Here is a 24,621-nt window from a genome sequence, read left to right as displayed (position 1 = left end):
AGATGCAATTTGATGTTTAGGCTTGTGTCAATAGGTGGAATTAGGATTAATACGTAGCGAGAGCCCGTTAATTCTAAGTCTATGATTAGTATCGATTCGAGAGAGCATGCTTGTCTAATTAATTGCTTTGTTGATTATTGTGATCATTTATCGTCCTGGATTGTTATTCGTTGGTGAACCTATGCCCTAGATCCTTTAATTCCTGAATTCTTAATTGTTTAATTATCGTTCGTAGTCTTAGCATACAAACCAACCAATTCTTGTTTCCCAATAGTCTAGTTTAGTTGATTAATAGTAGAAAGAACACTGTTTCCCTGTGGATTCGATCCTGACTTCCCTTGCTACCTAGCTGGTGGACCTTAGGTTATTTTTGATTAGGTAATACGACTTTAGCCTGTCAATACTGTAGGTCAATCAAAAATTCAAGATTTATCAACAAGAATCGCAAAAATTTAAGTTAACATCTTAAATTTACAAACTTTTGCGTTCGAAAAACTAAAACCTCCAAAAAGTCATAGTTAGGCTTCGAATTTGGGAATTCTGGGTTTCGGCGAAAAATAGTCTTTTGTCAAAAGTTTAGAATGCCTTTTACATGCGGAATTGACACAAAAATCACTCGATTTGGTTGGTAACGAACATTCTGCCGAAAAAACTGCGTACATATACTTAAAAATAAACGCAATTTGCAATTAATTAACAATTACGAAAATTAATCACCCCTTTTAATTCCTTGCAAATTTGTAATATTTAACCATGTTTATGCAATTTAGATTATGAAAATAATAAGAGGCTCGTGATACCACTGTTAGGTTATGATTCATATGACAAAACATAAATCATGAGGAAAACCTTAATGCCAGGAAACATATTATTTACACATAATCATTTAGCATAATTTAGGAGCATACACTTTGTAGCGTGCCCTCCCTAGCTGCGCCCGAACCGAACAAGAACAAGTTTTTAGGACTCCAAATGTCGTCCCTCCGTAGATAGTCCACAGTACGTCCGGATCCGCCTAAAGTTAGACCAACTAGAATCGCCCTTGAGGTTACTAGGAATTTCGGCTATTGTGTTTGCAAGTGTATGGCTGATTTTTCTTTCAAAAACTTACCCTTTGAATACTTCAATCGTGTCTATAAATTATGACCCTAGGCACTTATTTATAGAGGTATGGAAAAGGAATTATAATCCTATTAGGATATTAATTAGTTTAATTAGAATCCTGCTAGGAGTCTATTAAATAATCATTATCTAACAGTTTTAGGATTTAATCATATTTCGAATCCCGATTGCTTTAGGATTCCCGCACGAGCATTGCACGAGCACCGTACACCCGCGCAAGCCTTGCGGCCCACGCTAGGCGCACAGCGCTCGGCCCACTGCTGTTGTGCTCTCGCGCGCGCGCCCCAGGCCTTGGCTGGGCCTGGCCTTGCGCTGGGCCTGGTCGAGGCTTGGCGTGCGATGGTGCTTGTGGCTCGCTGGGCCATGGCCTGGCTTCGTGCTGGGCCTTCGTCTAGCGAGCCTCGTCCGATGTTAATTCGTACGATACGCTTCCGATTAAATTCCCGATTCCGGAATTCATTTCCGATACGAACAATATTTAATATTTCCGATTCCGGAATTAATTTCCGTTTCGAACAAATATTTAATATTTCCGTTTCGGGAATTATTTTCCGATTCCGATAATATTTCCGATTCTGACAATATTTCCGTTTCCGGCAATATTTCCGATTCCGGCAATATTTTCCATTTCCGATAATATTTTCCGATACGTACCATGTTTCCGTTTCCGGCAACATCTACGACTTGGATAATATTTATATTTCCGATGCGATCCATATTTCCGTTTCCGGCAATATCATCGCTTCCGGAGTATTCACTTGCTTGTGACGATCTCAGCTCCCACTGAAACCAAGATCCGTCGATTCCGAATATCCATAGATAGAGTATTTAATGCATTTAAATACTTGATCCGTTTACGTACTATTTGTGTGACCCTACGGGTTCAGTCAAGAGTAAGCTGTGGATTAATATCATTAATTCCACTTGAACTGAAGCGGCCTCTAGCTAGGCATTCAGCTCACTTGATCTCACTGAATTATTAACTTGTTAATTAATACTGAACCGCATTTATTAGACTTAACATTGAATGCATACTTGGACCAAGGGCATTATTTCCTTCACGACTACCCTAGCAACATAAATTCATTTCAATTCATTTTATTTAATAACACAGGGAGAATAGAATAAGTAAAACATTTAATAAAACATCATATTTAATTCATTCATAAACTTTTAATTAACATGCTAGTTGTCGGAAAGTACGAACCGTGAAGGAATTCTCCATTGGGCCTGGGCCCATAAGAGCCTGGGCTCATCATCGTAACATGGGGCCTGGGCCCTGAGCCTGGGCTCATAAACCATGGGAGCATGGGCTCGTAATCCATGGGTGGACAGGTGTCCGTGGTGCATGCATGACCGATAGATAGGAGGATGGTAGTTTATATACCGCCAGACAAACCAGGTCTTTCACTTTCATTTATCATGTTTTATGTATTTTTATTAAGCCTTGGCTTTTATATTCAGTTGAAATATCATAACTCATTTAGCTCGTAAAACATCATTTTGATCCTGGGATCAATAAAATATCATTTCTTTCATGGCATCGCATAAATATCATTTTATGAGAAAATACAATCGAATCATATAATACGAAATAATACAGTCAAAACATAATTCAATTCCCGCAATTCAATAAAACATGTCAAAACATTCAGTTCATAAATTCAATCATATCGTCATAATTTCACAAACACATTTAGAAGGGAATTGCGGGTACTAGCAATAGTCGTTACCTCAACCGTAGTTTTCTACTTCCCTTCTGGTGGATCGTTCTTCCTGAGCTCCAAGTCCGATTTCTTTCAGAATGTTAAATTATTGAATTAGTACTACAACGATAAATAATCTAAAATCAATATTTTATAAAAAATAAATTTTATAAGTAATGAATTTATAATTAACGAATTTTAATAAAAAGTATAATTTCGAAATTTAACGAAAATATTATTATTAAACGAAATTTTAATCGAAATATACTTATATATTTCAGAAATCGATTTACATGGAAATATTATATTAATTCGGTTTTTGCTAAATCAAGCTAGTAATTTATTTTATTAAAATCGATAATAAAACCTAAAAATATTAAACAATTTATTAGTAATTAATTGGATTGTAAAAAAAATTTATTAAAACGTAAATACTATGAAATTTCTGAAAATTTAGATTGTTCTTACCCAAAGCCCAAATGATTATGATTTTGGCCCAACTCAATTTATGGTTTTAAGGAAACAAACCAAAGTTTCAAATAAAACTGGTTTGGGTTTGCTGGAAAGGGCACGAACAGGGAGGAGGAAGATGATGGAGGGCGGCTGAGCTGGGCGGCGCAGACATGCGAACCCGCGCTGGAGGCGACGGTGGTGGTGGTTGTTCTGCGGCGGAGAACAACAGGGGAGGGGAGAAGGAGTTCGCGCAAAACAGGGGAAATACAGGGGAGATCGAGGGTGGGGTGTTTTTCGGTTGGTGTTGGGCGGAGGGGAGGCGACTTGGCGGTGCGGGTGGAGGGACTTGGGTTGCGTACGCGAGGGGATGGTGGATGGGTGTGGTGGCTGCAGTGTTGGTGGTGTAGCAGGGGAAAGGAAAGAGAGAGCAGGGGAATGCGCGGGAGGAGGAGGAGGAGGGTGGGAGTTGTGGTGGTGGTGGTCGAATAAATAATCCGACATTGAGGTGGGTGGTGGAAGTGGTGCTTAACGATGGTAGTGGTGATGGGAAACGGCGGTGGTAGTCGGTGGTTATGGTGGTGGTGGTTGGTTCAAATCAGAGAAACAAAAGGGCAGTGAACTTGGTTTTTGGTTTGATTTTTGATTCAGAAATTTGGTTTGTGTTTGTTGGATTTGTAAAGAAAGAAAAGGAAGAACTCAATTTGAACTTTACAATGTATGGGACTGGTTTCTAGGGAAGAGGAGGAGGAAGCGAATTCCTTCACCCATTTGTACGTGTAAAGCAAGCAGGGAAAGAGAAAAGCAAATTTTGGCTTTCTAAGGGAAATTTCGTAATTTCTCATGATTATGCCAAAATTCAGAAATTCGTTGCCATTTTTAGAAACTACTAAAAATAGAAATATTTAGCTAAAATAATTTTTTATATATAAAATATATATATATATATATATATATATATATATATATATATATATATATATATATATATATATATATCGTTAACGAAACATAAATAAATTTAGTTTCCGAATAAAATAAAAACGTTACGAAATTATAAGAAATCCGAAAATAATTAAAATTTAAAAAGGTCGTTAAGTTCGTAAATATGAAATTAAATTATAAACTGAAAAATAAACCGTGTAACAATATTAAAAATTCAAGCGAAATAAAATTTCGTTAATTAAAATAAAGTTCGAAATTAGAATTTAAAACGATTTTAGCTAAATAAAAATAATTAAGCATAATTAATCGAGTTTTAAAAAATTCGGGGTATTACATTCTTACCCCGTTAGAAAAAGTTTCATCCTCAAAACTTGAAAATTGAAAAATCGAAAACATTTGAATAAAAGTATGATATTTATTTAAAAACCAAGATCTCACAATTTCATTACGATTCCGACAATGTCTAGCCTTCATTCCGCCATCTTCTTTTATAACTCCGCTTCAACCCGAGACCTAGAATCGAAGAGTAAAGAATACAAAAGGGGCAAAATTATATATTGATCCTTAATCGTCATTAAAGTCAATTACATTCCGCCATCGTCTTTCGTATCTCCACTTTACTTCATAAAATAGGACCGAGGAGCAAAAAACATAAAATGGGCAAACTTGTTAGCATAGACTAGGTTCCCGTTTTACTTTGTGAGACCCTGTTTGAAATAGTAACATTTAATGCAAAAATATAATTTTGAAGACATATGTAATGAAAATAAATAAATATATATCTAGCAATAGCAATACTCAAATAATTTGTAAAAGTGATTTATTATAACAATCTCGAACTCTGAGCTGAGGAGAACTTCCATCAAGACGACATCCATGTATAACGATTAATTATCACAAATACAATCATGTCAGCATAAACAAAATCCATAAAGCATATCATAAAGACATAATCCATAAATTGAAAATTTCACATTCAACATAAGCATAACATTAATATCTTAATCATTTGATCTAAATACGAGCATGGTTAATTCATTAACACATTTACATAAGACATCGTGATTCGTACGTTATATCATTCTTAGGCGACTATTCGAAGATATTGCGTTTTCGATTTGCTCTTGAGCTTCTTTGCTGCAGGAATCTTGTCGTTGACTTTCTTTATTCGATACGTTTTGGTTTCGATCTCCGATCTTTTCTTCTGCGTTGAGTAACTTCGTTGGCTACGTTCGTTGCAGGGGTTCCATTCCAATCACATGGCTAGAAATATATCGTTAGACATAGAACTTCGTTACTTATCCTTAATATTTTAAGTTAGTGAATCTCGTATTTCGCGGATAACACTAAGCCACCAAGTCTGCCTTTATCAGAAACAATCTAGCTCCTAGAAAACTCAATTTAGACTACCTGGTTCTATAGACATGTCATTTTGTCGATTTTCTATCCTTAATTCCATTTCATTCCTCAATCACTCATAATTATCTTCGAATTTTATAACATTAATTGAAACCATCAACCTGATAGACAGAATAATCCTCGATAGCCTGTTTCGTTAGGATCCTCAAAGCTTTATATGCAAACTCAAATTCATGTTTTCACCATAAATCATATTCCTCCACATAACACTTTTGCAAAACCTTAAAATCAAGCATCTGTTTAGATAAATACATAAAAACAATCCCTATAATGACGCGGAAAGGTAAATCAAGAATATACCATCAACCTTACCGACAGACTAATCCTTGATAACTCCTTTTGTTATAATCCACAAAGCTTTATGCGTAAGCTCAATTTCATTTTTTTTTTTCACCATACATCATGTTTGGTGGCGCATAATATTCTTGCATATATAACTTTTAAAATTCTAGCTTAACTTCCTTAACATATTTGAAAATACACTCGGGTACTTACAACCATAGAACAATCATTATAAAGGGTGCGGGAAAGTAACTCATAAATCAATCATAACTTGAACACTTTAAACCTTAAATAACCTTGATTGAATTGGTGATTCGCCACTTATAAAAATACACACTCATGCTCTTTCGGTACTCTATCATTTAACTTTATTGACAGACTAATACTTGATAGCTTATCTTGGTAAAATCCTCAAGATTCTATTCATGTATCAACTCGTACGGGTCTTTTATCCTAACTCATGTTGGGTTCATAACTTTTCTGTATATGACTTCTTAGCTTCCTTAATAGAGACATATCAATCATTTCCTCGATAATAGACTTTAGTACTTATAAACATCCATATATTCGTCATAACTAACACGGGGAGGTAACCCTAGAATCAATATCATTCACAACTTGAATACTTTAAACCTAAAATAACCTACACTTAATTAGTGATCCATCACTCATGAAATACATCCTTAGTCTCGTTTGGTACTATAATATTTATTCTATCCTTAAAGATTTTCATAACCATAAAAATTCCTCAAAACAATTCATATCCACAAATTCTTTGAGTTCGAACCGTGCTTAACTTAACTTTTTCAAGGACACAGTAATGCTTAAACTTTGCCTAGCCTATCTAGGGTAGAAAACTCATAACATAACATATGACGATAAATGTGAAATCAAGGGAAGTTCGACTCTAAAGCGAGAGAGAGCTAAATCAAAATAATATCAGCGTTGGCATCATCTTTGTCTTTTATCATGAAATCTCTTACATATCTTGACTGGCGTGATGGATTTAGCATTGTTGTTGTTTCGTTCATGATTGGTCGAGGTTGATGTTATGGTATTCGTTGGAGGTGGTTTAGGAAAATCTTTAACGAGATGATCTTTACCTCGACATCGATAATAAGCATTTGTTTTAGCACGATATCCGCTTCCATTCGTTAGAGCATTTCGAAAGTATCGAATAGTTGATCCATATGATTGATCCAGTCTTCAAATTCCATCGAATCGGCTTGCGATGATAGATTGGTGGATTCAAGGGTGAATAGTGACATAATGTCGTTTACGTTAGTGACTTTCGTTTGCCGAGAATCTTTGACTAATTCAGTTGACATAGTACTTTCCGTTCCTAATCGTTCCATCATCTCCTTGTGGTCTTCTATAGATTGGTCGTCATATAAATCATCATGGAGACCATCATTGTGGACGACGTCATCGTGAATGTTGCGCTTGTTGAGAGCTTCGTTCGTGGCATCGTTGGTAAGTTCGATAATCGATATTTCGCATAACATACTCAATCAGGAAAACATAAATAACAGGAGAAATGAATCCCTTTTATCCCGTGCGTTCCTACGCTCACACTCATTTCATTTTAAGTTAACATGATTTTAACATATTCCTTTTTAACTTATTCCCTAAAAATCTTTGCTTAAAGCCTAATGAATTCTATTACATGCAAAACCCGTGAGGTTTAGCACTTACGGTCGCAGAACCTCCGCTCTGATACCAAACTGTAACGCCCCGACCTCTAATTCAAATATTAAATCATAATTAGCAGCGGAATCAACCTAGTTTGGTCAGGACATTACCTTCCGTAACTCCCTCTTGGGAATTACAAGGCAACTATCATAACATAAGCTATGAAAACTCCAAATTAATATAACAAACCTTTATATTCCCAAAATAAAAGTACATAACTTACTAAAAGTCTTTAATTAAACTATTAAAACATTTAGCATAACTAGGTGGATAATATTAATGTGAAATTCCTCGCCACTACTCGTTTCCATCGTTCCCCGCAGTACCTAAAATGGAAAACAAAACGGTGAGCCGAAGACTCAGTAACGACTACCCTAGCAACGTAAATTCATTTCAATTCATTTTATTTAATAACACTGAGAGAATAGAATAAGTAAAACATTTAATAAAACATCATATTTAATTCATTCATAAACTTATAATGAAAACGTCATTCATAAACTTTTAATTAACATGCTAGTTGTCGGCAAGTACGAGCCGTGAAGGAATTCTCCACTGGGCATGGGCCCATAAGAGCCTGGGCTCATCATCGTAACATGGGGCCTGGGCCCTGAGCCTGGGCTCATAAACCATGGGAGCATGGGCTCGTAATCCATGGGTGGACAGGTGTCCGTGGTGCATGCATGACCGATAGATAGGAGGATGGTAGTTTATATACCGCCAGACAAACCAGGTCTTTCACTTTCATTTATCATGTTTTATGTATTTTTATTAAGCCTTGGCTTCTATATTCAGTTGAAATATCATAACTCATTTAGCTCATAAAACATCATTTTTATCCTGGGATCAATAAAATATCATTTCTTTCATGGCATCGCATAAATATCATTTTATGAGAAAATACAATCGAATCATATAATACGAAATAATACAGTCACAACATAATTCAATTCCCGCAATTCAATAAAACATGTCAAAACATTCAGTTTATAAATTCAATCATATCGTCATAATTTCACAAACACATTTAGAAGGGAATTGCGGGTACTAGCAATAGTCGTTACCTCAACCGTAGTTTTCTACTTCCCGTCTGGTGGATCGTTCTTCTTGAGCTCCAAGTCCGATTTCTTTCAGAATGTTAAATTATTGAATTAGTACTACAACGATAAATAATCTAAAATCAATATTTTATAAAAAAATAAATTTTATAAGTAATGAATTTATAATTAACGAATTTTAATAAAAGAATAATTTCGAAATTTAACGAAAATATTATTATTAAACGAAATTTTAATCGAAATATACTTATATATTTCAGAAATCGATTTACATGGAAATATTATATAAATTCGGTTTTTGCTAAATCAAGCTAGTAATTTATTTTATTAAAATCGATAATAAAACCTGAAAATATTAAACAATTTATTAGTAATTAATTGGATTGTAAAAACAATTTATTAAAACGTAAATACTATGAAAATTCTGAAAATTTAGATTGTTCTTACCTAAAGCCCAAATGATTATGATTTTGGCCCAACTCAATTTATGGTTTTAAGGAAACAAACCAAAGTTTCAAATGAAACTGGTTTGGGTTTGTTGGAAAGGGCACGAACAGGGAGGAGGGAGAGGATGGAGGGCGGCTGAGCTGGGCGGCGCAGACACACGAACCCGCGCCGGAGGTGACGGTGGTGGTGGTTGTTCTGCGACGGAGAACAACAGGGGAGGGGAGAAGAAGTTCGCGCAAAACAGGGGAAATACAGGGGAGATCGAGGGTGGGGTGTTTTTCGGTTGGTGCTGGGCGGAGGGGAGGCGACTTGGCGGTGCGGGTGGAGGGACTTGGGTTGCGTACGCGAGGGGAGGGTGGATGGGTGTGGTGGCTGCAGTGTTGGTGGTGTAGCAGGGGAAAGGAAAGAGAGAGCAGGGGAGTGCGCGGGAGGAGGAGGAGGAGGGTGGGAGTTGTGGTGGTGGTGGTCGAATAAATAATCCGACAGTGAGGTGGATGGTGGAATTGGTGCTTAACGGTGATAGTGGTGATGGGAAACGGCGGTGGTAGTCGGTGGTTATGGTGGTGGTGGTTGGTTCAAATTAGAGAAACAAAAGGGGAGTGAACTTGGTTTTTGGTTTGATTTTTGATTCAGAAATTTGGTTTGTGTTTGTTGGATTTGTAAAGAAAGAAAAGGAAGAACTCAATTTGAACTTTACAATGTATGGGACTGGTTTCTAGGGAAGCGGAGGAGGAAGAGAATTCCTTCACCCATTTGTACGTGTAAAGCAAGCAGGAAAAGAGAAAAGGAAATTTTAGCTTTCTAAGGGCAATTTCGTAATTTCTCAAGATTATGCCAAAATTCAGAAATTCGTTGCCATTTTTAGAAACTACTAAAAATAGAAATATTTAGCTAAAATAATTCTATATATACATATATATACATATATATATATATATATATATATATATATATATATATATATATATATATATATATATATATATATATATATATATATATATATATATCGTTAACGAAACATAAATAAATTTAGTTTCCGAATAAAATAAAAACGTTCTGAAATTATAAGAAATCCGAAAATAATTAAAATTTAAAAAGGTCGTTAAGTTCGTAAATATGAAATTAAATTTTAAACTGAAAAATAAACCGTGTAACAATATTAAAAATTCAAGCGATATAAAATTTCGTTAATTAAAATAAAGTTCGAAATTAGGATTTAAAACGCTTTTAGCTAAATAAAAATAATTAAGCATAATTAATCGAGTTTTAAAAAATTCGGGGTATTACAGAAACTTTTGGGGAGAGAGAAAACAAAAATGAGAGATTTATGATATTTGGAAAATTTATGTGCAATGTTTTTATTAAAAAGAAAGCACGTGATATAACTTTTTTATTTTTTTTTAATAAATTCCAGTTGCGCGTCGTTTTTGACGGGGGTACAGCCATACATGGGTACAGCAATTAGGGGTATACGGATTGATAAGGTCATATCTTGCTCGTCCGGACTCAATTTTGGGCCTATAATATCTTGTTGGAAAGACACAAATTCGTTCTTTGTGAACTAATTGGAATTATTGGATTATCGTTTGTAGAATTCAAAATATGGCCCAAGTTGTGAACCATGTACGGTATTAGAAGACGATTCGGTTTTAGAAAATCATTCATAATTTATTATAATCTGACCCGACTGACCCGTTTGACAAGTTTTATTATACGGTTTTTTCATGAAATGCCCCTGAGGTTTTAAAAAACGCACTAAATACCCTCGCCTGTTTCGTTTCACATAAAATACCCCTATTTTTTTCCAAGTTTGAACCAAATACCCCTTAACTGACCTTCCGTTAGTCCTCCGTTAAGTCGTGTTTATAATTCACAGTATACCCCTTTTATAAACTTAATGCATAATATATACCTATTTTGAAATTAAGTTGCACTAGATACCCAAATTGCAGGAATTTGAATTTAACGGCTAGTTTTTAAACCTAGGAAGCAAAATATAGCCGTTATGTTCTTGCTGCCTATAAATGCTACTAGTGTTCACCTCACTTGCATACTTTCCCCTCTCCAAATTAACCATGGGCTCTCATTCAAAAACCGAATCTTCTTCCATCCCAAATTTAGCATACATTAGAGTTCCTAATAAAAATTGCTATTGCGGAAGAAGATTTTCCACTAGGAGCTCGGAAACGGCAAAAAATCCGCAAAAGCTTTACTACAAGTATGATCCTTGTGATCATTTCAAGTGGTGCAAAGGTTTTCTTGAGCACACAAGTGATGAAGTTTAGAGCAAGGGAAACAGAGATGATGAAAACAGGGGAATGCAAGAACAAAGCTGGGGAGTTCAAGAACAGAGCAGGGGAATGCATGAAGAGTTGAAGCTATTGAAGAAGAAGATCAAACAACAGAAACAACAAATCAATTTTGCAATAAAAGTTGGTGTATTAATGTTTGCATTTCTGATTTGGATAGCAATGAAGTAAAGTTGTAACAAATTTCATGAAATAAGCTGACCATCCTCCATGTCAACTGCCTTGTCAAATCTAGCCCCCACCCTCTGCATACACCAACTTCTGATTGCTGTACACCAACATATATAACATTAAACAACAAACAACACAAAAACAGGGGGTATATTATGCATGAATATGATTAGAGGAGTTATACCTTCCAATAATGAGAAGACAGGCATGTCTCTGAAGGGCTTTGTGCATGCATTGAATGACTCCACAAAGTTTGTTGTGTTGTGATCACAACAAACAGTAGAGTCAAACTTATGCCTAGACCATTGCTCAATGCAGTTGTTCAAGTATGCAGTGGCATTTGCATTGTACTCACTGATCTTCACCATGGCCTTATCAAACACATACTCATTGTATGCATTAGCAGCTATCCAAAAGAGCTTGTGGAATGCAGATCCACTGAAGCCATTGTTCTTACAATTCATGTATAGGTGTTGGCAGCAAACTCTCCTAGTTGCTCTAGGAAAAGTTTCTCTAACTGCCAACTCAACACCCTACACATCAGCAAACAACAAAATAGGTTCATTAATATAGAAACATAAACATAAGAAAAAAGTAAAGATCAGAAAAGAGTAAATATCAGATCAGTACACATACCTTCATCCTATCACTGATGAAGGTCCAATCATCTCTGTTGCAACCCTCCTGCTCAAACATTTGCCTCAAGCATCTCATGAAGTAGGTCCAACTGTCACAGCTCTCAGTGTCTACTATCCCATAGGCAAGAACAAAAATTTCATTGTTCCCATCTATGCCAACTGCTGTCAGTAGAATGCCCTTGTAGAAACCACTTAAATGAGCCCCATCTATTCCAATTATGGGCCTACAACCCCTTAGAAACCCCCTGACTTGTGCAGCAAATGAGAAGAAGCAAGCTCTGAATTTTGGGTTCACATCCCCACTACTGGCCCCCCATGTTATAAGTGCATGACTCCCTGGGTTCGTTTGCTTAATCATCTCAGCATACCTAGGCAACATCTCATATGCTTCAGCCCAACCACCATGCAGCTTTTCCTTGGCCATACTCCTGACCTTGTACAATAGCCTCTTTTTCACCCTCAACTGAAACTTCTTTTGTACATACCTCCTTAATGTCTCCACTGGAATCTCTGGATTGGCCTCTATTTTCCCCAACATGTGCTTACACAACCACTCAGAGGTCACCACTGGATTCTCCTCAAGCCTCCCACAAGTTCTGTGGGACCCACTGATCACCTTAATGGCCCAGCTAACATTGCCAAACAACCTACTGGCATGTATCCTCCAGTCACATGACTCCACTGCACACACTACTGTGTACCTCCTATTGTCAGCCCTCTCAACAGCAAGCCCAAACCCCTCCTGTATGCAGTAACTTCTCAACACTTCAAGAAATGTGGCCTTATCATGAAAGATCAACCAGGGTTCTAACTTAATGGACCCATATGGTTGATCAGTCCATATTTTGCCATTTTTATAGGCCTTATCCATCTTTGAGGAACCATTTAGACAGTCCTCAAACCCCAAATCAGGAATATCATCAGGAATCACCTCATCATCAACATCAGAATCAATCCAATCATTCAGAACATCCTCTTGTTCAGAATCTGATTCCTCATAATCAGAATCCTCACTCTCCTCTTCTGAACAAATCTCACCAACATCAGCAAAAACCCCTGGTGTCTTAGACCTTCCTGTACCCTTTCTCCCTTTTCCCTTTCCCTTGGAAACCCAAGTTCCAGCCTTCTTAGCAGTGACTTTGTTAACCCTAAACCCCTCAGGTCTAGCTCTGCCCCCCTTCTTTTTCACTGGCTGAGCTTGATCAGGTGGTGCTTGATTGTTAGGCTCATCAGTTTGGTTGTTTTGTGGTGGAGTGGGATTTGGTGGTGGTGGTGGAGGGGTGTGCTGTTGTGGTGGAGAGGTGGGATGTTCTGGTGGTGGTCTGTGTTGTTGTTGTTGTGGTGGTTGTGGTGTAGGTTGTTTGGTGGCTTGTTTTGGTTGGGTGGGTTGTTTTTGTGGTGGGGGTGGTGGTGTAGGTTGTTTGGTGGGTTGTTTAGGTGGGGTGGGTTGTTTAGCTGGGGTGGGTTGTTTCTGTGGGGTGGGTTGTTTCTGTGGGGGAGTGGCTTGTTTAGCTGATGCCCTCCTTTTGGGGGTTAGTTTCTTAGAAGCAGGCTTATCTTTGCCTTTTGACTTAGAAGCAGGTTTGGGTGGGGTGGGTTGTTTCTTTGGGGATTCTTGTGTTTGTTGTGGTTGAGAGCAACCTGGAAACACCTCATCAGCATCATCTTTGCTAATGACTCTCACATACTCAACCTTCAAGTCCTCACAATCAACAACAGGGACCTCCATAGCCACAGTGTACTCCATTTGTTCCTGTATTTCCCTCAAAATGTCCTCCCTTTCCTGTTGTTTCCTCATTGCCTCTTCCTCCTCTCTTTGAGCCCTCAACAATTCCTCTTGTCTCTCCTTAAGTTGTCTCTCTTTTTCCTTTCTATGATTCTCAATTGTTTCAACATCATTCCTAAACACCAATCCTGGTTTATCTGTTCCCTCAACCCAAATTTCAGCAGTGTCTTTACCCCAATTTCATCCCCACAGAAGCCTTAAAGTCTTATCATCATTCAATTCAACCTTACCACAAGGACCCTCAACATACAAGCTAAAGGTACTAGGCAAAAAAACATCTTGCTTAACTGATTCCTCAAAGATATCAAGAAACAACTTCAACAAACGATATTTTTCCATGTCTCCCACTCTAATATCAAAACTATGTGACCCATACCGTAGTAACAACCAAATAGAACTCATCCTAAAGGAAAAAAATAATGAAACTAACATCAATTTTCATTCCAACAACCACAATTGACCAATAACCAACAAGAAATTTGCGCAATTTAAAAAAAAAACTGACAATTTCAGAAACCCTAACCCTAATCGATTTCGTGAAAAAAAACAAGTTTACCAGCAAAATTAAACAGAGAAGAAGAGATTATTACCTGGAAGTAGACTAACCAACTTTAAAATTCCCGTTTCCTCTTCGACACTAACTCCAGTGGAAATCGCCTCAAGTTTCTCCCTTTTTTGTCGCGATTGAAGCAAAATCACAACCCACGAACTCGCCTTTAAGGTGCGCAGCAAAATTCACAAAAATATTGAAGATCTACCCAGAATTTCTGGGGTTTGAGTAGGATTAGAGCTTGAAGAAGAACAGGGGAGAGGAGAGAGAAAGAGAAGAATTTGAACGTTTTTTTTTGGTCTTTCTGTGAAAGTGAAGGAACTCAATGGCGCTAAACTAAAATTAAGGGCAAATAAGTAAAACAACACTAACGGCAGACTAACGGCGTTAGCTGACAGGTGCATGTCATGAACAGTACGGATAAATAGGGGTATTTTATGTGAATCGAAACAGGCGAGGGTATTTGGTGCGTTTTTTAAAACCTCAGGGGCATTTTATGAAAAATCCGTTTATTATACATCTGTTTGAAATTTGGAACATGCAATCGAAAATCAACAACAAATCAAATCTCTAATTATTCTCCAACACGAGACCACACTTTTCATTTCAACAACAAATCAAATCTTAAAAAATTTGCAAGTTATTTTTTCCAAAAGATTAAACATATTGCAAGTTATTTTTTCTTTGTAAAGTACTAAAATAAATTAGTAGAGTAATGAATTAGTGATTACCATAAAATTTGGGGGGAGGGAGCGGCGAGTAGTGCGAAATTACCCTCCATTTGATTTGAATTTGAATATATTTTGCACAATATCTGTGAGCCCTACCTTTCATTCCTGCGGGAAACAATATCAAGCCCATCCCAATGAGGAGAGAGAAAACTACTCGAAACTACAGATGGAGGCGGCAGTGAGCACACTCATGACTCATCTCACCGCGCTATACTTGAATTCAAATTCATTTCCATTTTCTATTTCCCATTTCAATTCGAATCAATTTTCTACTCTTGTAAACTAATCCCCAATTTACACTCACCAACAAAAAAGATTCTCTCCAAAAAAACCAAAAAAGCTTAAAACCCCTCAAGAACAAACCCTAATACCCGCGCTTCCTTCTCTAATCTCAATTTTCATTCTCAACCCCACTTCATTTCTTCTTTGATTTCGGAATTACCAACTACCCATCAAAATTCAATGAGTTTCCTACCGACCCTTTTCAGCAATCAGATTCGCGTGCTTTTTTTGTTTGTTTCCCTTGATCTAGGGATTGCTTCTTGATTTTTTGTAATTTTTTACCTTTTCTGCTTGATTATCTTCAAATTTGAGATTTTGTTTCTCTTCAAAAGGGTTGATTTTGAGCTATAAGTTGGTAATGGGGGATGAAATGAGTTCCCATGGTGATTCTGAGGCATCTGGGAGGATCCCACAATCTGATTCTAAGGTTTGCATTTCAGTTTTGTTTTTGAAAAAAGGAGTGTTTTTTTTGGAGTTTGATTTATGTTTTTGACTTCTTATTGTGGATTTTTGTCTGTGAAGATGGTGGTGGGTGCAAAGCGGAGAGGCCAAGAGTTGGAGGATGACTCTCATGCAAGTCGTAAGCAGATTAAGACAAGGGATCTCCAATCAGTTCATCAATCTGAAGGTAGTATGTCTGGTTGCCTTCGAAAGCTTTGAAATTTTGGTGTTGTTTTGATTTGTATTAGGTGTAGCTTAGTTTTAGTTGATCTGGACTGCTTTGAGGTTGGTGGTGTTGCTTTTAGCATTGTAACTTAATGAAATTCTTATCTGCATTATCATGCCAACTGTCAAGGGTTTGGAACCCTTTTTAATTGATGAAAATTTCTCCCTCGAAATGGTGTGGTTGAACATAATGGTTTATGCAATTTATGGGTGTAGGTAATTATCTATATACTCAGTTTCTTGTTATATGACAATTGTGACGTACTACAGTTTGCTATAGTTTAAATATGGTGCTCAAAGCAGCCATCATGCTTACGCTATTTTGAATTAGTGTTGGACTTCCTCATTTGGCCTTGTTTTAGAACTTGCATTGTTTCTTTTGGTAGTGCATCTAGTTTTTATTAACAAATGGAGGCAAATTCATGAATTCTCTTACCACAGGAATTGATACTGATGAACCTGACACTTCTAAAATAGATGAAAGTGAGGAACACATGGACATTATAGAGACTCAGAGTTCGCAAGTTCTTGATAAGAATGCCATTGAAAATGCAGATACAAGACATTTAGAAGGGGGATCGAAACAATCAATGCATTTGGTTGATCATAATGATTCTACACCACTGGATCTCAATACTGAAATGTGCACTGATGAAAATACAGGTTATATTGAAGCTGTTGTGTCTCTAGAAGGTCCCAAAAAACATTCCTCACATGCAAAAGGCAAAGCCATCCTTGATCATAATCATATGTCTTTGGATGGTAATCACTTGAATCTTAATGCTGAAGACGTTGCTAGCTCAGCAAATCATGATCCTTTATACACCCATAGATCCCAAAATAATCAGAAGACGAAGGACACTTCGGATAGTGGGAGAACCACAGGCCGCTTGGAGGGTAAAGATGCTCTAAGAAAGTGGAAAGAGATGAAGAAAAATGGTTTTATGTCATCTTCTAATAGTTATGGAGGCATACCAGCAGCGCCTAAGCAGCGTGGAAGGAAGAACAAAAATGAGGTACTCAAGCAGAAGATGATGGAACAAGCAAAGAAGGAACAGGTTGATAGATTTACGAAGATGGCTGCTCCTAGTGGATTGCTCAATGGATTGAACCCTGGAATTATAAACCATGTAAGGAATAGTAAACAGGTGCATTCCATTATTCAGGCACTTGTGAAATCTGAGAAAAAGGAAAATCGCAGACAAGCAAACGAGATGAAAAGTAGAGAACTATCTGAAAGAAATACAGAACAAGAAAATTTAAATATTTCTGGGGTACATGGATCTGGTCTCTCTTATTCAATGCCAGAAAGCAATTTACTCTATGAGAACCATTTTTTACATCATCCTTCAAACTTATTTAGTTCAGGGGATAGGACTGGATGCAGGGACTCCGTCACCGAGCAGAGGAGATCTTACCCAAATGTATCTTTGTTTTCAAACACCAAGAATTACAGTGAGAATGATATACTTGCTCTAAAGTTGGCATCATCATCTAAGGTCACAGAAAGTACCAGCTGTCTTTCCAATGAGGAATCAGCAAATGGCAGCAGTGTTGACACTCTTTCTGTCAAAGGTGTGTTCTTGAGCTTCTGTTTACCTCTTTTTTGCTTGAAGTGTTCAGTGTTGCGGTGATTGTTGAAGATCTTTATAAAGTTGCAGCTATAATGGAGCACATATCTAGACTATGTGTTTTTTCCTTAGATTGCTACTGGCTATGATTGACCATTAACACTTTCTTTCTTTCTTTCTTTCTTTCTTTCTTTCTTTCTTTCTGTCGGTCTTCAGCTGCTACAGTAGCTTCCCAATGGCTGCAGCTTCTACATCAGGACATAAAAGGCCGTCTTGCTGGTGAATTTTCATTTACTGACAGTTTTACATTTGAGCTTTCTTCTTTAAAGAAATGTGGATCATTTTAGTTGCCTGCTGTATTTGTGGTTCCATTGCAGCTTTGCGTCGAAGTAAGAAGAGAGTACGTGCTGTTATTACTACTGAGTTGCCTTTCCTGCTGTCAAAAGAATTCCCTCCCAACCAGGAGATTGATCCTTATGCTATGAAGGATTCTACTTCTGGTTACACTAGTAAAGCAACAGCTGAATTGCATCAATCTCATTGGAGTAAGCTGTTCAACCAGATGGATAATTCTCTTTGTGAAGAGGAGAAACAACTGGTAAGTTAAAAGGTAGACAGCAGTTTGTATACAGTCCTTAAAAGTCTTAGGTTTATGCTTATTTTATGTTTGGAATGAAAGCTACTAAATTATATCCATTTCTGATGGAGCCAAAGGTTAATTTGTGCTTTTAGCAAATGTAATGGACTAAATCAAAGTGGCTCTCAAAACCTCTTTGCTTCCTTTCCATGAAGTAGAAGATGGTCGTCCTGTTTATTGCTTATGGGTCAATTGGAAACAGTCTCTCTGCAATTTGCAGGGTAAGGCTGAGTACGTCCGACCCCCCCCCTTACCCCGCTTGTTGTGGGAGCCTCTTCAGAGGCAATGGGGTAATGATGATTTATTTTATTGAAAGCTACTAATTTTTCCTCTCTTTTGTGTGTCGCAGGAGTGCTGGATAAATCAAGTAAATGAAATGATGTTACACTGTGATCAAGGTCTGCAACATGTACATTGGAACACAATATTTGAGATGCAGCATGTGGGAATTGTAGATAACAACTTAAGGTAGCGCTCTAGTCCTTGACGCTGTTGCTTCTATGAGAATATATGTTCATTTCTTTTTCATAATGTTAACCATCGGATTATTCCTAGATTAACGTTATTTATTATGTGAAGATGTGGTTGCTTATTTTTCCTTGTTATCTTCTTATGCCTCTGATGCATGCTTTGCTCTTTTTATGAATCCAATCTGCAAAGAATGTTTACTCTTCAGTTGTCTTCTTCTAGTACACGCTTGTTAGGTTGATATTGATAATTTGCTCTATTGACTGATTTCTGACTGCGAAAATCATCAGTATTGCCATGTATAGGACTAACTATATAATGTGCATAATAGGTACATAGTATTGTTTCCATTAAAGCTTGCTTGGCATATTTAAGAAATGTTTTTGTAGATCCAGAAGAACCGTATGCATAAATATAAAAGAACCGTAGGCATATATTTAAGAAAAATGATGCACTACTGCTTGCAATCATACGACACAGGGAATTGTGGTTACTGTGTATTCAATTTGTTTCCGTAACCAGGAAAAGTTGATGTATGCATAATGGGGCGATTACTATTTGATTTTTGGGTTGAATTTCATAGCTTGTGAATACGTATTATCCGGATTACCTCTCATGGTCTTGTTCTTTTTATTTTGAACCTTACGTTTCACAAAGCTTGTCTTAGACGCTTAGTTGATCTTCGGTAAAGGAAAAAGGTGGAAAATAGCTAATAGGTGTAATCATAGTGGACTGTGAGCCAGGACAACCAATTAAAAATTTCACAGAACAGAAAGAGTACAATTTTTGTGCAACAGAGGAATTATTCATTCATTTATTTGTTTATTTGCTCTGATCCCTTTCTTGTGGGTTGTGAGGCCGTGAGGGGAAACCCATCAAAACTTATAGGATATTTTTGGATAAGATTGCTAGCAGTTGGCTTTTCTTAATGTCCCTTATTACAGTTTTCAGAAATAGTATGGAGGATATCATGATTTTCTTAAGTTTTACTTGTGCCCGTTAACCGTGATCAGGATGGTCAGCTTTAAAGATATACAAAGTATTAACTTATTCCTGTTCTTCTTTTGACTACAGATCAAAGATTGATGATCCGGAGAAAGATTTGTCTGTAAGAGCTGCAGCAGCTTCCATTTACTCGACGTGCAATTTTCTTTCGTCAAGGGAAAATGTCAGCTGCTGCTGACCATTCTTCCCAACATCTGAGAGTTGCTTGTTTCCAGTTACAGTTTTTTCGCCCTTTTCCTTACACAGTTCCAGATCTTCTGATCACCATGTGCATTTACAAATTTCACCGCCCTGTTCCCCTGCGGAATAATGATCTGTCTGAGCTTGTTTCCATGTAGAATTAGCTGGTGAGTTCACCAATGTATCCAGTCAATTTTCTTAGATGATAGGTGTAGAAAACTGACAGTTTGGATATTCATGTTATAGTAGTTAGGAGAAATTTTTCTTTACCCTTTTTCTGCTACTTGATTCTCGAAAGTAGCTAAGCCATTGTGCTTTACTGTATTTAGGTGACTGAATAATTGTGTTCCGAAATCTGATATGTCTCTGCTTGCGTATTCCTCGATTAACTGTTTTTTAAGCACCAGCAGATGAATTAGAAATGTATCATCAGAGACTAGCAATGATATGCCATCAATGTTATGCCTCACGCTTACCCTATGAGACTGGTCAACAGTAGCTCCTGAGTTTTCTTTTAGTGTTTTATCCAAGTCCAAACATTAATCAATCAAATTAAAGGGGAGATTGGTTTGCACAGGGTAAAGAAAAGATATGAACTGAACAAAGGGAAAGAGAAGGAAAGGAAAAGAAACCCCTTTGACATAAATGGTTGTTTGGGTTAATATTAATCTCTTCTTCTCTCCATTACTCCACCACTTTCCCCCTCCCTCTCATGGTGGTGGCACCTCCTCCTCCTCCTCCTCATTGTCAGTTCTGCCACCCACCTCCCGCTTCGGTCGCGCCTCTCCTCACCCCTGTTGCCGCCATCGATACTCTATCGATTCGCCTCTGCCGCCCTTCTCTCTCTTTTTATTTCACTATCTTCATAAGAGAGCCAAATTGGATATTTAAATGTCAAATTCGACCATGAAAACTCCATTTCATTAATAATTTATAGTAGATAAGATTTTTTTTAAAGAAAAAGAGTAGCATGCTCCTTTCTACTGAACTAAACATTCCCAAAAATATTTTTTTAGTTTACGACGGATTTTCGTAACCCCTTTTGGGCGGAACAAATCTACTAATTCTTTGATTCCAGTTAGTAAGAGGGATCTTGAACTAAGAAATAGACTCTAGAAGCTAAAAAAGGGTATCCTGAGCAATTGTAATAATCAGCCGTTTCGGGAGGACAAAAACCTTCATCTCAATAATGGATGAGCTAATTATTGGGTCGAGCTGGATTTGAACCAGCGTAGACATATTGCAAACGAATTTACAGTCCGTCCCCATTAACCGCTCGGGCATGGTCGAATTTGACCATTTAAAGACATAATTATAGATAAGACAATGTAATTTCCATTTTCCCATCTTAGAATTGATTTTTTCCCCTTTGTAATTTTACGATTGTGGGTTGTGGGGATTTTTTCCAAGTGAGTTCGTAGGTTTTGCTGGTTGTAGGGGACTTGAGGCTCATTCCGACTAGTTTTGGGGCTGATTTCTTGTGGTTTAGGGGTGGTCTTGAGATGGTTTCGGGGCATTTGGAGGTGGTTTTCAATGTCGGGGAAGTAGTTTAGGAAGGTGTTGTTGCTGACTGGGTGGTGGGTCAATAATGGGAGATTTCTTGGTGGTGGGTAGACGGTAGGTGGTGGTTTCTGGGTGGTGGGCCAACGGTGGATAAAGTGGTGGAATTAGCGGTGGGGGAGATTCAGGTGGTGGGGTGGTATTATAAGTTGGGTCAATGGTGGTCACCGTTTTTTTGGAGGTGTTGAAGGAAAGGGAATGAAAAAACCTTTGGGGGTTGGGGGCGGGGGGCTATTAATGTAGAGGTATCTTGGGGTAAATGAAAAAGAAAAGAGGATAAATCGAATGACAAAAAAAGCCAAACAAATAACCACAAAGGGAATCATACAAATTCATTCACTTTCCCTTTCCTGAAGACCCCAACAAAACGCCCCTAGAATTTTTGGCTACGGTATTTTTTTGAGTGTTTGGCTAGGGCATTTTTTTCTCATTTCAAAACTTCAAAACAAACAACAATTTACTTTTGGGTTAAGCTAACTTTAGATTCATTTGAATGGATAATAGAGGTTGTGTTACATGGAGGGATGAATAATCTAAGGACTTGTTTGGTGAAGATGGAAATTTAATTCTCATAGAAAGTTGTAATTCAAGGGAAATTACTTCCCTTGTTAAATTCATGGGAATTTCCTTAGTTAGTGTTTGGAAACTTGAATTTCATTTTCATTCCTTCATTTAAAATATGGAAATTGAAACGTTGAAATTCAGTTCCAAATTAATTGTTTGGCAAATACTGGAATTTCAAATCCACTATTTCAATTCCACTTTGACGTTTGGAAAACAAAGGAATTTCAACCTCTAGAATTTTAATTGCTAAAAATATGTGGCATGTAAACTAATTATTTCATTAATAAAAAAAAGAATAGTATATCCCAAAAAATCAAGAACAATGACATTCAATTGAAATTGACCAAACTCCGTATAGAAAAATGATGGGAGATAAAATTAGTGAGAGAAATTCAAAAACCATACCACAAAAACAAGAAAACCACTGTATACCTAGCTTTTCCCCCCCAAATCCTCTACTTTGCCGCCGCAATCGTATTTGTACGTACGCTATGTGAAGTCTGCCACAAACCAAGATTTAGCTTCCTCCATGTATACAAATCCAAGTCGGAAACTTCATCTTTCCCACCATGGCATGAAGTATCATATCACCCACCAAAAAAACAAGCCCACACTCAAAGTTATTTAGATCTACTTCCTACGACGGTGAAGTCTACAAATTATCAAATAGTTAGTTCAAATCATAAACGGTGTGGGGTTAAGTTGCGTGTTCATCGACCTGTACTACCTACGACGGAGAAGACACCACAAAGAGAAGAAGACACTACAAATTCCAATAAGAATCATCAAAACCTAATTTGTCGACGACATCGATTTACCTCCTTTGGTCATCATCTTAGGAAACTACTCCAGCTAGTAGCTAACATCCGCAAGAGCAGAAACCGACGAATTTCTCGAGGCTGATAAATCCACCTCGATTGGAATTGATATTTATCATCATATAATCAACTTCTTTGGGCGACGTTTCCTACCTGATTTTCTTCATTAAGCTGATGAGTTCATCGTCGGAGATTATTTCGTCGTTGTTGAGATTAAATTGGTCGAACCTATGAGTTGGCTTGGAGAATTGAGGGAGCAGAGGAGAGAGAGAGAAAAAAGAAAGGGAATAGAGGAAAGAGAAAGAGAGAGAGAGAGGGAGGTAGTCATTTGGATTTCAAATGACGTTAATCGGAAATGAATTTCAAATTCCAAAATGTGGGCTTATTTTTCTTACGGTTGGATTTGAGTCAATTCCAATTCCAAATCCAATTTTTTTTTTTGGCAAGTACATTGAATCTTATTACCAAAAATCAGGAAAAACTAGCAAAATCTAGACAAAAACCCAACTATAAAACCAAGGAGCAAGATCCTAGCAGCGACCCTATTACAAACAACAACCTTAGAGGAACTGCTTCTGCGTCTTATAAGCTTTACAAGCTACCTTGAAACGAATATCCGAACTAGGAGCATTGGTTGCTTACATTTATTATTAAACAACCTATCGTTTGTATGCAATCAAATACTGTAAATGCATTCACAAAAGAACATAAGAAGCAACTTAAATCTATCTCCTCCTCTTTTAGTAACTCGGATTATCCACCCCAATTCAGCATCAAAATGATCGGGAACTCTGTTAAAGTGAAGGATTTCCATGATTTACTCCATACCAAAGTTAAGTAATTGCACTGGAAGAAGAGATGATTAACAGACTAAGGCCTAGCAGAAGCAACAAACATTAGAATAAACAACTTTCCATTCGAGCAGTTTGTCACGAGTAGGCAATCTCTTCCAAATAGCTGGCTAAGTAATGGATAAACTCCTACGAGTAGCTTTGTTGTTGTATAAGACCCTCCACCATGGTACTTTAGTATTATTTCAAGAAATTTGTTGGTACATCATTTTAATATAATACTTTCCATTTTTGTCACATTGTTTCAGCCACCAATTGAGTCAACAAGATCAACAGAACCCATAATTTTCTTCAATGACCAAGAAATGGAGGCTAGCCATTGAGCAATTATGATATCTTTTTTCTTAATATAATAACTATAAACCCACCTTCTCCAACTTATCCTTCTTGCAGGTGATAGCTCATAACAATTTAGCAACAACAACTTTATTCCAGTGAATCATGTTGCTAATATTCCAGCCACCAACACATCTTGGGAGTGTGCCAAGTAGCTAGAGCCTTCTTAGAGGGAGAAATGTTACATGTCCATATGAAAATTCTACAATAACGTTGGATTTCTTTGAGAGGCTTTTGTCAGAAGAAGGAAGATTTTACAGCAAAACGATTGTAAGCTCAAAAGAATGACCTTTGCCAATTGGATCCTTCCAAAGTAGGGAAGATTTCTTGAGGTCCAAGACTTGGCTCGAGCAATAACTTTGTCTATAAGAGGT

The 24,621-nt window shown here is 37.2% G+C and overlaps 2 protein-coding genes across 4 annotated transcripts; one reads left to right on the top strand and one right to left on the bottom strand.

Annotated features, from left to right (window-relative positions):
• Positions 1-7,820: 7,820 nt before the first annotated feature.
• LOC130465816 (uncharacterized) lies at positions 7,821-15,314 on the bottom strand. 2 transcript variants are annotated; one of them, XM_056834666.1, is made up of 5 exons: positions 14,619-15,314; positions 12,241-14,431; positions 11,789-12,137; positions 8,681-8,743; positions 7,821-7,942 (listed from the first exon to the last, which is right to left on the bottom strand). In XM_056834666.1, exons 2-4 carry the CDS (start codon positions 14,038-14,040, stop codon positions 8,682-8,684), a joined length of 2,211 nt encoding a protein of 736 aa, XP_056690644.1. In that variant the 5' UTR covers positions 14,041-14,431; positions 14,619-15,314; the 3' UTR covers positions 7,821-7,942; position 8,681. The 2 variants fall into 2 exon arrangements, with proteins under 2 accessions (XP_056690644.1, XP_056690640.1); XM_056834662.1 differs by lacking the exons at positions 7,821-7,942; positions 8,681-8,743 and adding an exon at positions 10,277-11,701.
• Positions 15,315-15,395: 81 nt separating this feature from the next.
• LOC110800311 (uncharacterized) lies at positions 15,396-20,498 on the top strand. Of its 2 annotated transcripts, none has more exons than XM_022005622.2 (7): positions 15,396-16,018; positions 16,114-16,219; positions 16,921-17,832; positions 18,045-18,107; positions 18,206-18,426; positions 18,815-18,933; positions 20,008-20,498. In XM_022005622.2, exons 1-7 carry the CDS (start codon positions 15,950-15,952, stop codon positions 20,114-20,116), a joined length of 1,599 nt encoding a protein of 532 aa, XP_021861314.1. In that variant the 5' UTR covers positions 15,396-15,949; the 3' UTR covers positions 20,117-20,498. The 2 variants fall into 2 exon arrangements, with proteins under 2 accessions (XP_021861314.1, XP_021861313.1); XM_022005621.2 differs by having other exon boundaries at positions 16,699-17,832.
• The last annotated feature ends 4,123 nt before the right edge of the window (positions 20,499-24,621 follow it).

The sequence above is a fragment of the Spinacia oleracea genome, chromosome 1 (assembly GCF_020520425.1).
Source record: "Spinacia oleracea cultivar Varoflay chromosome 1, BTI_SOV_V1, whole genome shotgun sequence".
NCBI lineage: Eukaryota > Viridiplantae > Streptophyta > Magnoliopsida > Caryophyllales > Amaranthaceae > Spinacia > Spinacia oleracea.
Note: the sequence above shows the minus strand (reverse complement) of the source record. Positions and strands in the feature narration are given on the sequence as shown.